Below are 19,440 nucleotides of genomic sequence, written 5' to 3'. Positions count from 1 at the left end.
AGAGCTAGCCTCTCCCCCACCAAACTGCTAATGAACTAACACAGCCAGGAACAAATTAACCATCTTTTGTTTATCTCCCTCTCTTACCCCCTCCTAACTTTATCTGTGTCTCTGTGTATTTGGTGAGAGTTGTTCTCCCTCTCCTCTAATTGTAGACGCAGCTTTCTTCATTGATGAGTCAGGCCCGGCTTCGTTCCTGTGTGGTTCTCCGTGGTGAGGCCTATCAAAGCATTTCTGATCTGGGTTCAGTCCACTCTTTGTTCTAATCACAGTAGGACCTGCCACCTGTGCGTGAGCTCGCTCTTGTCCAATATAAGCCATATGGACGCACGCCGGGAAGTCGGAGTTTACTATTCTCAGCCTCTGATACAACCACACACACACACAGACACGCACCTGCTAGCTCTAAAAAATCTCTAAAAAGTAACAAATATTGCTGGAACAATCAATCACTTCATCTCATACATGCACACATACAGCTTGATGCTTAAACTGTCATGAATGAAGCACACCTGAAGTACTGTAAACACGCAGTCAGGTTGCTCATAGGCTACAACTATTACAACCTCAGAATGTTAAGGACGGAAAACCGGATATCTTCTGCAAATTAATGACAGAATTGCTCATTTGAAAGAGAAGGGGCGGTGTCGGACCCCGATGGACACGTTTTGGTTGTGGTCTACAATCATCACAGTCCTAATGAAGAAACAACTCTTGGATCATACTGTAACATTATTAATGAATGATCACCACATTGTAAATCTAATTGGCAACCACGCAAATCCCATTGACTCCAAATTACTTTACTGTAAAACCAATACCATTCAAACGTTTAGGGTCATGTGACTTAAATGTATTTCATGATCTTAAACCTTTTGATCTAACAGCTTTACAAATGAGATAATAAGAAATCATAATAGTGCCAAAAATGTATTTATTTCATTATGAAACAAAAACTGTATTTTTAAAATGTATTAAAAACGGATGACCAAATTAACTCCTTCAATCCTGTTCCATCCATCCATCATAGATTTCAAGTCACTATGGGAAACTAAACTCGATGTTTGACTTCCCTCATTCTCTCAATTATCTCTCTGTTTGTTTGTCTGTCTACAGCCACTGAAAAACTTTCAAAATTCCAATACAATTTCTCTGAATTTACTATTCATACGTGTTTATGCACAATTTAAATTTTTGTTCATTAAGTAAACTACTAACAATGTTTCTATCAAATTTCAAATAAAAATATTATTATTAATAATAATAATAAAAATATTTATATTTGCATTTATTTGCAGAAAATGAAAACTGGAGAAACAGGTGAAAATAACAGAAAAGATGCCAGGGTTTTTCCTGCATAGAGAAATTGGAGGCGGCCGCCTCCGTCAAATGTCTGCCACCTCAGGCTCTTGCCAAAATTATGTTGCAAGTCTTCACAAGAAATGCTGCGTGCATTTAACAGACTGTCATTTGTAACTGCAGTTGCGACATTACGCCACAGTGGAGGCGCTGTTTCTTTATCAGCACACTGAGGCGCTAAAAAGAGTTGCAGAACAAGAGCCAGCCTGTGTTTCACGGCTGTTTGTTTTGCATCAAAGTACGTTTCATTTCTTGAAATTTATTGAATTAACATGACGTACATCATTGTAATGTCTTTAGCTGTGCAGTTGGATCGTTGAATCAGCGTATACTGTACACAGCGAGTTCGCCAGTATGAACGAACATTGCGTTCAGAACGACTCGCACACGAATGACTCATTTGAACCGATTCATTTAAAATACTGAACTTTTCAGTCACTAGCGAATATAAGAGATCATTGAATCATTTAAAGTGAACCACAGAGAATGCAAGATGTGAATGAGCTTTGCTCATTTAGAAAGACTGGTTAATTCAGTTGGCTATTGTGGGCTGAAAAGTTAGTTGAAATGATAAAAAACTTTATTTGATTAAAAAAACATTTCTGTTTGGTTGAATAAAAGTAATGTTTTATATAACTTAATAATTGTCATTTTTATCTAATTTTATTAGAACTTTTAATATGTCAAACTCAAAGTCACTTTGGTTAAGCCACTTAAAGGTAAGGTAGGCATACGTGTGTGTACAAGATCAGGATGGCTCCACCTCCGCCTCATTTTGAGCCAGGAAAAACCCTAGATGCTCTGTATTTTTCAGACCTTACATACTGCAAATAAAACACGTTTCTATTCAATTTTAAGCAAGATAACAGTAATATTTGTTCATGTATTTAGGAAAAGTTCAAAAATATTTGTGTGAGATAATCTCAATTTTCATGCGAGTTGAATCATGCTGTCAGTCTTTCACATTGCTGTTGGATGACTTCATGTCACTCCTGAGGTTTGATTTTGTTGAAATTCAACAGACGCTTGACTGAAATGACCACAATACATCTAGAAATGCAGATTAAATGAAAATCTGGAATGGTCGCTTCATTTTTTTCGCTGCTCTATCTATATCGGAAACTATATCAATGTTTAATTTACATCATTCTCTCTGTAATACATCATTCAGCAAGCTTTGTACATCATAATCATGAAATCAACCTGTCTGTCTCAATAACAACTATTGCAGCAGAGAACCACAACACACGTGGCCAATAATACACTCCAGCGATCACCAATCTTATTTAAGCACCGCTATTTAAACCATTTAAGCCTAGAACACCATTACGGCCATTAACGTAACCTCTTCCTCTCTGTATCTCCTCTCTTACCTCTCAGTCACTCTCACAGCAGATCAAAGAACCCACAGAAGATTAAAAGCACAGCTCAAGCTTTTCTCTGTGACAGCCAGCAGACAGGTACAATATTCTCAGTCTTTCACCCCCCGTGCCCTGGATTCTCCTGTTAGTGATTTTCTTAACACTGCGTGACTGCTTAATAAATTTAATCATAGGGACAGATGAGGAAAGTTCACCTTGGGTGGGCGATAAGAGACTAAAGACAGACAGAATTATCTGCCAGACTGACAACTTGTCGGGACAACTTCCGTTGCCGTAACAAGCACTGACGTGTCGTGGAGGCGAGTGTCCAAATTGGGTTAAAAGGGAAGGCGTCATGAAAATAGTCTGCCCTATCCTAGTTTTATGTGGCAGAGATAAATACAAGTTAAGTGAATAAACACTGGAATGGTTTAAGGAGAGGAACTCCATCACTATCATGATTCATGATGTTCTGGAGGAAGTCTGCAGTCAGCAGCAGGCAGTGACAGAGGAAGACCCTCTCTGCCCCATCACGCACAGTCTATCGATTAGTGCCGGGCTATCAGAACATCAATCATGGGCTCTTGATCAATGCCGTATTGTTCGCGTGCACGGACTGCCCTTGAGAACAATGGGCCGTCACTTGAAGCGGTGCTGCTTGGGAGCTCAGGAACATCACAGCAACCTCGTTCCTGCAGTTAAAATATCGTGTCAAATACCATAAACGTGTGCTTATAAAGAACAGAATAAAGACCAAGTGTTGGCAGTGTACTGGTTCTGGATATGATTTCTTTATATAACGGGAGAGTTGACCAAAAAAATCACATTTTATTTGTCATTATTTACTCATCCTCATGTATGACTTTTATCTTTTGTTGAACACACATCGTAGATATTCTTTTTCCTTACAGTAAAAGTAAACGTGACTGATGCTGTCATTCACTAACATTCTGTCTAAATTCTCATTTTGTTTAACACGGAAGAAAGTATGAAACAATAAAGGCGACATTGGTAACTTGTTCATTTTGAGTAAACTTGACTTCAAATGCTTCTGCATCTCTTCAGAAACAGCTTCACTTTTCCACTTCAGCCATCTTTCACCCAGCTGGTCCCAAGGTGATTTTAAGTGGATGCATAAAGTCCGTCCCCTCAAGTTCACACAGGTGTCGTATCAGAGTAACCACAGGTGGAGTTCATCACATTATTCATGGACATGTTCCACAAAGTTTGACACCTAGAAAGTGTTCAAATAAAATGTGTATTTCTATTGTTTGATCATTAAAACCTTTTTTCCTGGTTTTGTTCTTTCTGTAAAACAAATACCACCTGTTTTAATATTTTGTAAACTATTGCAATACCATTCTTATATTTTTAAGTGTGATCCAATTGTCTAGAAAGAGCCACTTTACAATATTAGTTTACATGAGGATAGTTCACCCTACAATAAAAGTTCTGTCATCATTTATACACCCCCGTGTTGTTTAAAACCTGTATATGAGTCTTTCTTCTGTGGACCACAAAGGAAGATATTTGGTGAAATGTCTTAGTGGATTTGTGTCCACACACTGGAAGTCGATGGGGGCCAATGCTGTTTGGTTACCAACACTCTTCAAAATATCTTCTTTTGTGCTCTGCATAATAAAGAAAGTCATACATATTTCTAGGGGTGACCCCGAATCGTTGACGATTCGATGCTTCGATCGGAGGAGCCTGATTCGACTACCAATCTCACAGTCGAATCTTCGCAGAGGTGTTATGCAATGAGGATCATGTCATTTTGGTTATATGGGCAGTGGCGTTGCGGACGGGCATGCACTGCGCTATTTATAATGTAAAGAAATGGGACATTTTTAGGGTTGGGTACCGAAACCCCCGCGTCTTCTGTGCTGTGAGATTGGTAAAGAGAAGCAGCATGTTCCGCACGCACCCGCAGATGACTCTCAAATGAATGTGTACACCGTTTCCAAACATTTGTCACTTACTGAATGTTTGGGCATTTATATATCAATTAACACCTTCTCTTTAAATGCACGTAGTCCGTTACTTAGACTGAACTTCGCGCTGCGTGATAAAAATAACCAAAATCACCATATATAGCAAGCACGGCGCAGACTTTTGGAACTGAAAGCAAGCATGCGGAGAAAGAGTGCGCAGGAAAAAAGGTGAAGGGACTTTTTGACTGTTTAAATGGTAAGATGCTTTATTGCATTCCTCCTTTACATACGGTAAATAAAGTCACTTTATTGGTAGTTCATTGGTAATGAACGTGCTGTATTCCCGTTTGTAAAAAAGAATTAATTATTATCGAGTAGTTTTAAAAATAGTTTTGAGGCGAGATCTGGTCTAGTATTGTATGGCACAGCATTGTTACGTGATGTTTAAGGAAAATTAATTTTAGTATTTGAGGCTTGTGTTTTCAAAATGATGTTCCCCTGCATTTCAGACATTTATTTTGCACATTGTGACTTGATTCTGGCTTATTTCGTTTATTTATTATAAAGGTATATTCTGTTCTAAACAAATTCTGTAAATTAATGTTTGATGTTTTTTGGTGCAGCAATGTTGCGCTGTACCCTTAACCACCTGGTGTCGTCCACACATGCCCTGGCGCGCGCGCGCACACACACAAACACGTCTGATTCGACTATCAGTCGACTATAGGCAAGACGTGACAATTCTGATTCGACTATGTAAATTCTTAGTCGGGGACACCCCTATAGATTTCGAATGACACGAGGGTGAATAAGTGATAAAGGAATTTTCATTTTTGGCTAACGTATCACTTTAACATGCATGGTACCTTTAAGACTTTTTAAAGATTTTGTTATGACCATTAAACTCCTTTTGTGCAAACAACCAGGTTGTAAAATACCATAAATTATAAATCGTTTTGTTTGCTTAGTTTCTATAAATATTCTAGGTGGACTGCTAAGAAAGTCAAGCACTTTCGACTTATCTGAAGTACGTCAGCATAGTACATAGTTTTTCATGGTGAGCCCACTTCACTAAAGTCACAAGATGAAGCCGCTAATGAAATGCTATATGAAAAATCCAAACTGTGAGCGTATGTATGAGATAAAAGAGATGGACAGAGCATATGCACAACAAGCTGCAAGCAGAAGGTTATTCTGGGTTAGCCTAACTGTGTGTGTGTGTGTGTGCGTGCGTGCGTGTGTGTGTGTGTGTGTGTGTGTGTGTGTGTGTGCGTGTGCGCGCGTGTGTGTGTGTGTGTGTGTGTGTGCCTACGTTGGAAGGTGATGTATGGTGGGAAGTTGAAGTTAGGGGCAAGGTAAAGGTGAGTGGGAATGAATGCAGGTGGTCAACTGTGACAGAATATTTAAAATGCAAAGAGTGGCGCATTAACCTTGGGATCAAAGATATCACAAACACGAACAAGCACAAGCTGATTCAAGCAAAATGTTGACTCATAATTAAACACTACACGAGTACAGCAGTCTCTCACATATAAAATAGATCATTTCAAATGATATTCTGAGAGAACTATCATGCAGTCATTGCTCATAACTACATTTAATCGCGCGGAAAGCATAAAGTCAAGTTCACATCAGCTAATTCAGATGAAGAGAAATTTACAACAAACAGAGTTAGATGTTAATTCGGGTATATAGCTCAGCAGAAGGTTAGGGATCACACACTTTGAGCATACTGATAAACACCTGAGAAGTGAAGCCAGCCAATCAGATTGCTGCTTGCTGTTTTGAGAAAGTTACAGCTTACTTATCTTACTGAGTGATCACAAATCACAAAAGAGCAAACTCCAAACAACAGATTTTTTCCACACTTCACAGGCACTGTGTTTGTGTAGCTGCTTATTCCTAATAATTTAATTGACTCTTACTTAAAACTTAAGTTTCCAGAAGGACATGTAGGAAAAGTGCACACACACGCACGCATGCACGCAACAGAAAACAGCAGTTGTAATTTACCATGTTACTTACACATCAGGCTTAAACACAGCTACACGGACTCTAAACACTGTATTAGTGACTCTCAATTCAACAAACCATGTAATCTTTCACAGTAAAGATACCAAAATAAACAGGTCTATCTAACTTTTAAAGGGAGAAGAAAATGCTTCCTATATTTTCTAGTTGATGTCAAAACCCAGTGTTACCAAACGCAATATTGTGCTATAAATTCATCTTTCACTTGGTAGAAGCCAGCAAAAATAAGCAGATATGAACCCGGACTGGTTGCCTTACATGCCCTCATCCTCAAACATCGTGACCCAAACTTAAAGCTGTAATCATTTAACGAACAGTTCACCCAGAAATGAAAATTCTGTCATCATTTACTCACCCTCAGGTTGTTTCAAACCTGTATACATTTCTTTGTCCCGATGAACACAGAGAAAGATATTTGGAAGAATGTAGCAATTTTCAGTTCTGAGAACATCATTCACTACCATAGTAGGAATTAAAAAAGTATTGTATTTTCTGGTTCTGTTGAACACAAAATGAGATATTTTGAAGAATTTAGGAAAACAAACAGTTCTGGGGCACCTTTGACTACCATTTAATTCTTCCTACTATGGTAGTCAATGATGTCCCGGAACCGAAAATGACTAACATTCTTCCAAATATCTTTCTCTGTGTTCATCAGAACAAAGTAATTTATACAGGTATGAAATTACATAAGGGTGAGCAAAAGATGACGGAATTGTCATTTTGGAAGAGTTCACCCAAAAAGTTTTTATGTATTTGCTCAATAACTGATTATTGTTTATTAAAAAAATACACGCCAACTTTTACAAGCTAAAGTCATGTTACTTTTGGATATAACTGAACCTACACATTTAATAGGATAAGATATTGCAAATACATTTTATTGATTGATTTTGGGCACATTTTATGACTTTAATGTTGAGACACACCATTCAAAAAAACACTGCATTATAAGCAGCACTTAAATTCTAAGGTAGACTCCATCGTGTGGGTGTTGAGACTCAGTATATATACACCATAAAGCAACATATGTTCCACTTCACCTTAATAAAGTTTGCGAGTGACTCAGCACAAATGCACAGAGCCGGTAATACACAGACATGAGTCAGCACACAGCCATCTGATGAGATGAGCTCTTTACAGCCGAGATGTAACAATACCAAACCTACATCAAAACCAACATTCATTTCGCTGACATGTGGAGACACACTGTACCCTGTAAATCAACTCACACACACTTACACACGCACACAAACATTCATCCAAAACTGTCATTTGTTTTGAGTTTGTCCAATGTTCACCAACAGACTAGCTCTGTATGTTTCCCTGACCTTGCGTGCCATAAATTAAGCTGAATCCGGCCTACTACAACGTATAAATATACCATAAACATCCGTATTTATGCAGAAATAAACTTTTGCTCACATTTCAGCCCAACAGATGGTGTAAGCGTTTCCTGGCTGATTTCGGATGCAGAACTGGGTCATATTTTCATACGCATGCTGTATCTGAAATAACATTTTATACATTTGGCACACTGAGAGCCATTAAGCTGTTAAATAATAGTTCACCCAAAAATGAAAATTCTTTTATAATTCACACCAGATGTACTGTACATGACTTTATTTCTTTAAATAAACACAAATGATCATTTTATTTTAAAATGCGGTCATGTGTTTTTTTTCTTACATGGAACTCGAAATAAGCACATACACCCATTATTCAGCTAATCCAAACGACTCCAGTAGGTTAATTCATCGCTTCTTAAAGGAACAGTTCACCCAAAAATTCTGTCTTCATTTACTCACCCTCGCGTTGTTCCAAATCTGTATACATTTCTTTGTTTTGATGAACACAGAGAAAGATACTTTGGAAGAATGCTTCGCCCCCATTGACTTCAATAGTAGGAAAAGTTGCTTTATAAATGTCTTAGTTCTTTTGAACACAAAAGAAGATATTTGGATGAATGTCATTGTTATTTTTCTTACTATAGTCAATGGTGGCCAAGAACTGTTTGGTTACAAGCGTTCTTCCAAATGTTGTCTCTGTGTTCATCTGAACAAAGAAATTTATACAGATTTGGATCAGTAAATGAGTAAATAATGAAATAATTTGTAAATAATTTGTATTTTTGGGTGAACTGTCCCTTTAAGTGAAACGCGTCGCCATTTGAATTTAGTGTTCTTATGGGCTTCAATTTTGCTAGAGCCAAAAAGTTAAATGGTAAATTTAAATTATTTGTAAACCAATTTGACTATTTAACTGACGGCGTGTGGTTAAAAAATCATTACAAACTAATTTGAAAGTGAGGGGGACAAGTCCGCCCTGTCCCCAGTGGAAATTACGCCCCTGCATGAGTGTATACAAAATGATGGATATTTTATAAAAACTCTTCATTTGTGTTCGACTGAATATAGAAAATCTTTAGGCATTAGGGTGAGTAAATTAAGAGAGTTTTTATTTTGGGGTGATCCAGAGCATCAATGCATTGTGGGTATTTATATAGGTCTCTGTGTCTACACTACACAGTCCGACAGATCATATTATCATATAACTGTTGAGTTTGACCCCGACATGTCACACTATTTGGCAAGTGCACATACCATAGTGAACCGCAGACACCTGTTGCTAAGAAACAGGCAGATGTGCTCTTGTTTCCTGCAGCTGTCGTCGACATAGTTCTGTACAGTTCAGATCATGAAAAGACTGAGAGCATGCTCTCAGAACAGAAAGCGTCGGGTCTTCTTGCCCGCAGGCCAACAAGACAAGTGGCCGCTTACAAATGATCACTTTAAGCACAGCAACACGAACATCTCGGCAAACACGAGAAGCTAGTGGGCACTTCAAAGACCAATTCTATTAAGAGTCTTTCAAAGGTAATAGGGCTCCGTCGGGGGAAACCGGCCACATGCTAATGCTGCCTCAAAACTGGCGGAAAAACACAATTAAAGTTAATTGATTTCTTTAACTTCAAAAGAATTAGGGTTTTACTGTCGGCCAATGGGAAATCTTTAATGAGGTGGATAAACATACCAGGAAGGTTAAAGGATCTAATCAAACACAGGCATAAAAGTACTATGCAAGACTCAATAATCTTTTAGCTTAATTACTCTTCATGAAAAGTTTATTTATATGTTTGTAGTGTGTAAAGATACAAAAATGGGTCGAATTTGTAATAAGGAAGCTTGACCAACGTCATAAAGGAAAAGGAAAAATTGCCATAAAAAGGTACATTGTATAAAAGCCCCTTTAAAGTCAATATGAAATAAAACAGACTATATTTACAATGCAAAATAAAAGTCTAAATGTATAAATATGCATTTTTTGTTTAGCTACTATCCTGTCCAAATTATGAAACTATTCTTTGATAATATACTGTCATTTATTCATCTAAAAAGCAGACTTAAATATGCTCTCAAAATGCATCTCAAAATATGCTCTAGTGATCCAGACATGAAGTTTGATCAAGGATCATGGTGCATTCACAGTTCCCTTAAAAGGCATCTTCGAAACCAAAATGCTTTTTAAGAAAGACTGGCTATAGATCAGGTTAAGCAGCCTTTGGTTTTATACACAGCCAACGTTCCAAGACCCAATGGCAACAAAAATGTACTTTTGTATGGGCCATTTTAAAGCCACAGAATTAGTCTATTCATCAAATGTCTTGTGACAACATATACTGTGATCAAAACCCCCAAAATGATACGTTCACATTACAGTCTTTGATTGGGCCAACCGTGACGTGACCGATTTGACTATTCCAGCGTGTTCAATGTTTCCCAGCATGCTCTAGTCTCGTACACCTCTACTTATTAATCTTGCAGACAGGCATGAAAATGAAAATGCTGAAAATAACAGCCAGATTAGACATTCACAAACATGATTAATAGCTGTGGGACACACCCAATGCTGGTGGAATATTAACGACATCATGTGTGCGACAGCCACATCTCCGAGATGCTGTAAGACTATAGCACGCGTCAACAGCCACTAATGTTTAACAACAATACCCATAAGAGCGGCAACTGTGTTTAAATGCTTGCTCTCTCGAGTCCTGACTAATTGATTCCAATCAGTGATGATATTTTGATTAAGCTAAGTCGAATAAAACTTTTAATACCATTGATTTTATTCTGATTATTAACCAGTTCAAACTTTTAAAATTAAAATTCAAGTAACTACAGGTGAAAATCATGATTATGATTCAAGAGCAAGATGAAGCAGGAGACACGTAGTAAAACTCATTAGAGATATGCAAAAGGCACAAATTGAACGGCTAAAATGTGTTTCTCTACCGACAGCTACAGCTATAGCCGAGGTGATTGGGTAAGAGAGATCATCATTACCTTCGGTATTCACATAACCACCATCATTGTCCTCAATGTCATTTTCAACGTAATGCTCTATATACTGAGATTCTGGTGATGACATTTTGGGAAAAAGAAAGAATTAACAACATGGCATATACTGTATAAGCAGTTACAGTGCAATCTTATAGGGATAGTTCACCCCAGAATAAAATTATGTTATCATTTATTCACTCTCGTGTCATTTAAAACCTGTATATGACTCTTTCGTGGAACACAAAAGGAGCTATTTTGAGAAATGCTTCAGTGGTTTTGTGTCCATACAGTGGAGGTCAGTGGGCCAATGTTGTTTGGTAACCAACGCTGTTTCAAACGTCGTCTTTTGTGTTCTGCAGAAGTCATACATGTTTGGAATGACATGAGGGTGAGGAAATTAGAGGAAATAAATGAGATTAAATGATAAAATAATTTTCATTTATGTGAACAATCCATTTAACACAGATGTTGGCAGTATGACCCAAAAATGTTCTGTAACTTTATATTACATGGCATCATAATACAGTTATTTTTTAAAGCCCATTTTTTAATGAAACAAATATGAATTTTAAACATACTTTATCTTATTTGATTATTTTATCATTTTATTAAGAACTTGAATACTTGCAATAAATGGTTGATAAACCTCATAAATGTATATATAGTATATAATTTCGTAGCCGTCCTTCCAAAATCTCAGATGTGCAAATTCTGTGTTTGTCAGGATATGGAAATAACACTGAACTTATTGAGCGATTAAATCCAGTGTTTTTAAAACTGACAAGCATGTTTTACTTTTTATTGGTTAGATATTTGCAAAACCCAGTGAGAAACATAAAGGGTGACTAATAATAATGATTTATGGCAAAAATTAAAAAATTAAAAATAGATACGAGATTTCAGAAGGACAGCAGCAATATATCTATACTGTATATATATATATATATATATATATATATGCACGCACATACATTTGTATAACAAATATTTACATAAATATATTAGGGATGTATCAATATCAAAATCTCACTGTACGATAATACCTCGGTATAAAGTCCAGGGTACGACATTTATTGCAATATTTAAAATGGCAAGTGATGACTTGGAAACGAGCCATAAGCATCCTCTTTTCTTTATCCTCTAATCATAACTGTTGCTTAGAGGTGTGAGTTATAGTATGAGATGGGTCAAATGACCTAAAAATCTCTTAAATAAAATAAAATAATTGCACCAGATGGACCTTGTCAAATGTAACATCTATTCTTTTTTCTAACATTCTCTGTTACGCCCGGAAGACCAATCGTTTCATACAGTCATGTGCCCACGATAATATTGATACAATTTTGCTATTGCGATAACACGATATTGATAATATTGTTACATCCCTAATATATCCTGTATATTACCTTCTAAATGAAAAAGATATTCTAATGAGATAAAGTACCTTTGTAATTCATATTTATGATTATATTACATAAATATTTTCTATTAGTAGTAGTATAGTATAGTATAGTATAGTATAGTATAGTATAGTATAAAACAACTCACAGTACAAGTGTACAACTGAACAGGACACCGTCATACTGCTCAAACCAATTGACACAGTATATCGTCTTGTAACTACAATAGTAGTCTAGTAAACTGGATCTACAGGGAATCTCCAATACTCTTCTGGTGGTCTACTGTGTTACACTGGTGTGTTGCTCGGTGTGACGTACAGTCACCTATAGAGTCCTTGAGGACCAATACCGTGAAAAATCTCTACAGTAATACATTTACCTTCCTCCCCACTCTCTTTGATGCACTCTAGCAGAGCGAAACAATACATGCATCAGAAAATCTTTAAGAGAACACATGAACAATACACACAAACATGGTTTTTCTCTGCGTTCTCTGCTGAAAACATTGCTGGTCACCATCAAATGCTGTGCTTCTAACTAACTAAACCAGTAAAACCGGTTTTAAAATCATGTCGGTCTAGAGAAACTATAAGCAGAAGAAACTATGACTGCCAAAGTCTACTGTACAGCAAAAAACAGAAATAATGGAAGAACAGGTGGAGACGATGGGACTTTACCGAGCTTGATTTCCTCATAAACCTTCTCCTCTGCCAGAATGTATGAGCAATATAAAATGAGAGAGAAAGACAGCATCTCTGTGAAGCCAATTCAAAAACAACACTCCGACCTTTGGTCATTCACAAATGTCTAACTGACAGTCCTGTGTCTGGCCTAAAAATGCTAAGAAAAATGCTAAAATATCATGTTTAGCAGCGGACCTCAATCCTGAGAAAGGGATTGATTTCCACCCCTCATCCGTTCATCGTCTGTGACCTCAAAGCAAGGCTGAACTAAACTCCATTGAGCCCTATTCAGATGTGAAGATGCATTTCATGTCTGTTTCAGGTTCACTGTTATCAAACTGAAGTCACAAGTGAGCTCATTCAGGCTTCAAGGTCGTCTCGTTTTATTTGTGCCACCAAACAGGATTTTGCCGGGGAGTGTGAGCATCCAAAGGTAAACTAATGTCGAAAAAGCAATTGGGACAAAGTTCCACAGCTCTTGTCGAACCTTCCTGTCTCGCTGTGTGTAAATAGCATCCCGAGCCGAGACGGTTGCGTCCTAGCGGCTCAGATATTAATGAATCTCCACGAGACAGACATTATGAATATATTAGCGAGGAGCTAAAGCCAGACTGCTGGTTGCTATTATAGAGTTGAGAATAGGGCTCGGAGAACATGAAGTGCGCAGGAAATGGACCATATGGTGGCACTGCGTCAGAGGTTCATCGTTCGGTCCGGCATATGGTTTGTCCTGGCAGTTTCTAAGATGGTAGAAGTACATGCCATCATGGTGCCACAAGCTTATAATGGAACTTCTATTTGCACCAGCATGGGCATCCTGGCACTTCTCAGGCAATAACGCACCTGCTGCCCAGCACACACTTCAGTGTGCTTTTGGAAGGCAAAATGAAAGTTCAGCTGTTTCGGACTAAAAACTACGCAACTATAAAATCATGCTCAAAGACATAAAAAGGGCAATAAGGATATCTTTAACATCTCAACTGTTTTGCCTATAGGCGGCTAACAGAGAATTACGTTTTTGTGCTGAAAAAAAGCAATAATCTCTTTATGATCTTTATGTCATGAGCGCACGTCAGATATGTAAAACTATCAAATTTGCTTCAAATGAAAGACAGAGATTTGTCTATAACATGGCTCTGTATTTCAAGTGAATGTAAAGAAAGTCGCATTTGTTTCCCCTAAAAAGTATCTTCTATGAAAGACTTCTATAAGATAAAGCAAATGATGTGCCACCAGGTCCAGCTGGCAGAAATGATAAATAATTTGTGATTTAAACATTTAGGGCCAGATTTACTAACAGCTTGCGGCAGCGCAAACACCTCTTTTGGCGTAAATAAACTACTTTCTGTATTTACAGTGAAAATTAGCGCTGAAAACGTGTGGACACAGCTTATATGCATTTGTGGGAGTTTCCTCTTCAGACGCAAAGTTTATGGGAGGAGAGTATATAAATGAATCACGCAACGCGATTTACTAAGGTTTGCGCTCGTCATTGTGCGGGTATTTGCGGCTTTTTTTAAACGCCAAAAAAACCCCATAAATCCTGCATTCATTTTCGCTGCTCTTGGTAGATTGCATTGGTCATCATGGGAATGGGACATTGCACCTGTTTTTTCCCCAACTGCGCTTGTTTGAAATTGCGCACTCTTGTGCTATTTTGTCCTGTTTGGTAAATCTGCTCCTAAATGTGAAATATGTATAGTTATAAATACAGCTGTAAGGAGAGAGGGAGGATTCACACTAACATTGCAGTGTGTGTGTGTGTGTGTGCGTGTGCGTGTGTGTGTGTGTGTGTGTGTGTGTGTGTGCGTAGGGTATTGGGTACAGTCTGTGCGCAAAGGTTGGCATGCAGGTTTGGTAAAGTGAAGAGAAATAGTTACAGAATAAAAATTACTTTAATAGGGCTGTGCATGGCACACACACACATACACAAATGCGCACACACACTCGTACACGCGGAAGGGGGGGGGCAGTGAAATGGATGCAGAGTTCTTTACCTTCCACTGCGTTTGAGCGGTGGTCTGGTTTGAAGCATGAATGGAGACAAGAACAGATAGACACATAAGCCATGAACTTGAGCCAGCGGACACACAGACACATACTGCACACACGCACACACACGTGTTGTTGCGTCTATTCAATATTTCTGAGCCTATTCGGTTTTAAATGCAACTTCCAAAAACTGTTGTCTTGCATGGATAATTTGGATAAACATTTGAATGCACAGGCAAGAATCCACAATTGTAATTGCAGTTCATTTGCATGTGCCTCTCATCTACCCATAAGATCATCTACCCACCTTCACGTCACTTCAAACTCGAACACAAAATTACACAAAGAATCTGCTCACTGGCTGTCGAGTTCAGTTTCAATTCTACACTTCAGATCTACTGTATCTATCTGTTTGGGATATGAACTCGGAGCACCTAGCATTGTAAATGTAAATTATATCACTAGTGCTTACACTTACGATTTGAAGGACTACTACTATTTGTTATTAAGAATTTTCTAAAAATAGATGCATGGCGTCCCTACACACACACACTTATATAATGGCAAACATTCATTTACACCCAGCGTGTGACTGTGAGCTGCATCCAAATCTTTAAATAACATCACAAATATCGAGTCGAGTCTTCAGCATCCCTCAACATCCCACTGGACCAAGATTTCCTAGCAAGAGCATGAAAACAAACAAACGCGGTCTATACAACGACTAGCTACATTTCCTGAGTCATACCGCTGCGGACAGCATGTTACAGAAGGAAAATCATGTGCATCGTTCATATACAAGCAGTCACACTCACCCAACAGATACAGAAGTTTTTCAGGCCACCCAGCATCATGTTCTGTCTATTGTTTTCATATTTTTGGTGTGTAATATGTATGAATATTCTCACCCTGTGTATTGTGTGTCATGTATATCTATTGTGTATCCCAATTCGCACTGTGTTCTCACTTTGCAAATGTGTATATTACATCATACGTGCACATACAGTACAGACCATAGATTAACAGAATATGCAGATACTGTAATTCCGCCTCAATGGCTGATTAATAGAATTGCTAGTTTTCCTTGATGACCAAAACTAAACTAAAATAAATTTTTACCTACTATAAGAGATCTATGAAAGCATACATAAAGGGATAGTGCATCCAAAAATAAGATTTAACTTGCAGAACACAGAAGATATTTTGAAGAACGTTGGTAAACCAACAACATTGGCCCCCATTGACTTCCATACATTCCTACCTTTCTCAAAATATCTTCCTTTAAGTTCCATACAGGTTAAGCAACGTCAGGGTAAATCATTTTTGATTTAGGGTGAACTATCCCTTTAACGAAGACAAACAAAAATACATCTTACATATCTCAAATGCTAAACAAAGACCATGAAGCACAGCTCGACTGTGAATCAAACCCTATAAATGATGAAAATTTCGCCGTCATCGTTGCATCACAGAGCAAAGTTGTACAAACTCCGCCCCTTCTCCAATCACCTGAGGAATGACAGATGACTGACAGCTGTCAAACGCAACGCGACCGACATGGAAACTGGTACAGTACTCACCTTTGACCCTCTCTCCACGGTTCAGCTGTATCTCTCCCTCCCCTTGCGGCGTATACGGTTTGACCACGATGAAGGTGCGACCCGGCACGGCGCTGTAGAGTTTCCGCTTGGGACCCCGGGCTCCTGAGAGTGTGCGCGAGGGCCCCGTCAGAGGAGGGCTGGGGTCTCGCTGGACCGTCCCCGGGCTGTAAACAAAAACATAGGTTACCGTGGTGATGCCCGGCAACTGGTAGCCAAATCCGGTGGTCACCGACATGGTCCCGTAAGCCCGTGAGAAGGCGGCGTGTGCGTGCGGCTCTCCTTCTCGATATTCCCAAACCGGCCAGGGCTGTCAGGTGCGAGCGGCTCGCTCCTCTCGTCCTACCCCTCTCTCCTCTGCTCCTCTCTCCTCTCTTTCCTCGGAGCGCTCCCCACCCTCCCCCTCACTCCCGTTAACGGCTGCCTGTCGCGAACGGCGCCGAGAACTCGGGCTGCACTCGCCGCGAGTGGGGCATGTTCACTCCCCGCGGCTCTCACACACACACGGACGCTGTGACGCGGCTGCGCTCATTCCCCGTCGCTGGGCTCGAGCGTTCCCGCCCTCCCTCTGAACATTCTATCCGTGCGCGGACAGTCGTCGTCGACGACGCGTGGGCGCCAGGGGTCCGGATTGATTAGCGTGTGTGTGGGGGGGGGTGGAGCACGACTCACCACACCCCCCTAAAACAGCCTCACACCAATATACGCACACACATTCTCCCAGTGCCGTAATCAACGGCCCCTCCCACTCCGTCTCACTCTCTGCCCTCTGAGTCCCCCCTCCCTTTCTCCTCTCTCTCTCTCTCTCTCTCTCTCTCTCCTGTCTCTCTCTCTCTCTCTGTCAGTTAGACAGCTTCTGAATGTTAATGCAGCTGCAGGCAGAGTGGCTGTTCCTCTCTCATTCATTTCAAGTTTTTGCCATTCACACTCTTATTCCACACACACACGTCCTCCGAAACAGTAATATCCCACAGAGCTCGCACTCACGTTTCCTCTTTTCAGTCCAGTGGGAACAAACGAGAAGACACACACACACTGTACATGAGAGCAGAACATCCACGCATGAATGAGATTGTTAACTTCTGTGTGTTCACATGTTCACAAAGCCAATTCACACTACCTAGAGAACATTTTGCAGTGTAACTAGTTACTAAGTAATTAGTTAGTGTAATTGAATTACTTTTCTCTTGAAAAAGTAAAGTAAGGGATTACTCGAATCTTTTCTGTTATTTAATTACAGTTACTTCTGATGTAATTGAACTAAATACTTTGTTGTTTGGTAACTGACATTCTTCAAAATCTCTTCTTTTGTGTTCTGCAGAAGAAAGAATACAGGTTTGATAAGACAAGAGGGTCAATGACAAGAGTGACTAATGACAGAATTTTACCAATTTACACTGGTACAGCATAAAAGGTACAGTATGACACAAAATATACTGTCATTTGGCATGATTGCAAATGTATTCCTAATGAATTCCCCTCTATCGTTGTATAGGCTAAAAAGATTTAAAAAGAGTCAAGAAATTATTTTACTATCAACATCAGTCACTACAAGCACACATACCCATTCGCACACTCTCTCCAGCTCTCACGCCGTCTTCATCCATTCCTTGCTCTAAACGTGGAGCTCAGTGATGGCTTTCCAATTATTGTAGCGGTAAAGAGCAGGACTGACTGCAGAATGTAAATGCAGTGTGACGAGAAAAAGAGACAGATTTCAGACCGCAGGAAACATGAAAGACCATAAAGAAAAGAAGGAGTGAAATGAAAACTGCCAGAGCGAGAGAGAGTTTCAGATATGATGACAGAGATGTGTAGAGAGAGAGAGAGAGGTTGGGAGTCACGGTTTCCTCTGACTCAGTATTGATCATTCACAGCCACCACAAGCCCATAATAAACAGCAGAGAAAATCATGGCCTGGCTCTGCAGTAATAGCACATTTCACACACATCAATCATCATAAAAACAGACATGCAGGGCCTCTGACAAGTGTTCGTTTTATTTAGCACATTTGTAAGACGATAGATTTAAGCGCCCTAGGAACAGCACTTCAGCGTCCGCAGATGACATTAACGGCGCGCTTCGCTCTGGCTGATCTGAGCACTGTGTTTAACTCTTCACATGCATGAGCAACTTCCAGATGCTAGATCTACTGTAGGCTGTGTACAAAAAAAACTAGAGAGCTGTTTACTACACTCTAAAAACAGACAACACGTGTTGTCCTTAACTGAACACATCTCTGTGTTATTTCTGGGACAACACATTTTCACACAAAATCAACACAAAATGTGTTAGCATAACAAAAACAGTGTGTTAATATTAACACATCCTTATTAAGAGCGTAGAAAACATTTTTGGGAATTGAAAATGCAAGATTTGAATGTGTATTGTCCTCGAAAAATGTCTTCCGATATGTCTATGAGACTCATATACAGCCGAGGAAAAAATAAAAGACCATTCCAAATTTTCATGTAATCTAAATTTCTAAATGTGTTGTGAGCGTTCCAGTCCAGTGTCTGTTAAATTTCAACAAAGTGACATGAAGTCATCCAACAGCAATGTGAAAGTCTGATAGCACGAAAAGACATATTGAAACACTAATAAAAGTCCAGGTTATCACGTGAAAAAATAATTACTAATAATATTACTCGTGTAATTGCTAAAAAGTGAATATGAACTTGTTTTCTTTGCCGTATTTGAGGTCTGAAAAAATACAGAGCATCTTTTCTGCTTTTTTCA

General features: G+C 39.0%; 1 protein-coding gene across 7 annotated transcripts in view; it reads right to left on the bottom strand.

Moving 5' to 3' along the window:
* shank3a (SH3 and multiple ankyrin repeat domains 3a) overlaps positions 1 to 19,440 on the bottom strand; it is a 157,940-nt gene that overhangs the window by 54,014 nt on the left and 84,486 nt on the right. For 6 of the 7 annotated variants that reach the window (XM_057347983.1, XM_057347981.1, XM_057347988.1 and 3 more), the window contains 2 exons: positions 16,684 to 16,868; positions 15,109 to 15,132 (listed from right to left, as the gene is read on the bottom strand). In XM_057347983.1, coding sequence (XP_057203966.1) covers positions 15,109 to 15,132; positions 16,684 to 16,868 — 209 coding nt within the window. The remainder of the gene's footprint in view (positions 1 to 15,108; positions 15,133 to 16,683; positions 16,869 to 19,440) is intronic. The other variant, XM_057347982.1, reaches the window with a different exon arrangement.

Source organism: Triplophysa rosa, linkage group LG12, assembly GCF_024868665.1.
Source record: "Triplophysa rosa linkage group LG12, Trosa_1v2, whole genome shotgun sequence".
Taxonomy (NCBI): Eukaryota; Metazoa; Chordata; class Actinopteri; order Cypriniformes; family Nemacheilidae; genus Triplophysa; species Triplophysa rosa.
Note: the sequence above shows the minus strand (reverse complement) of the source record. Positions and strands in the feature narration are given on the sequence as shown.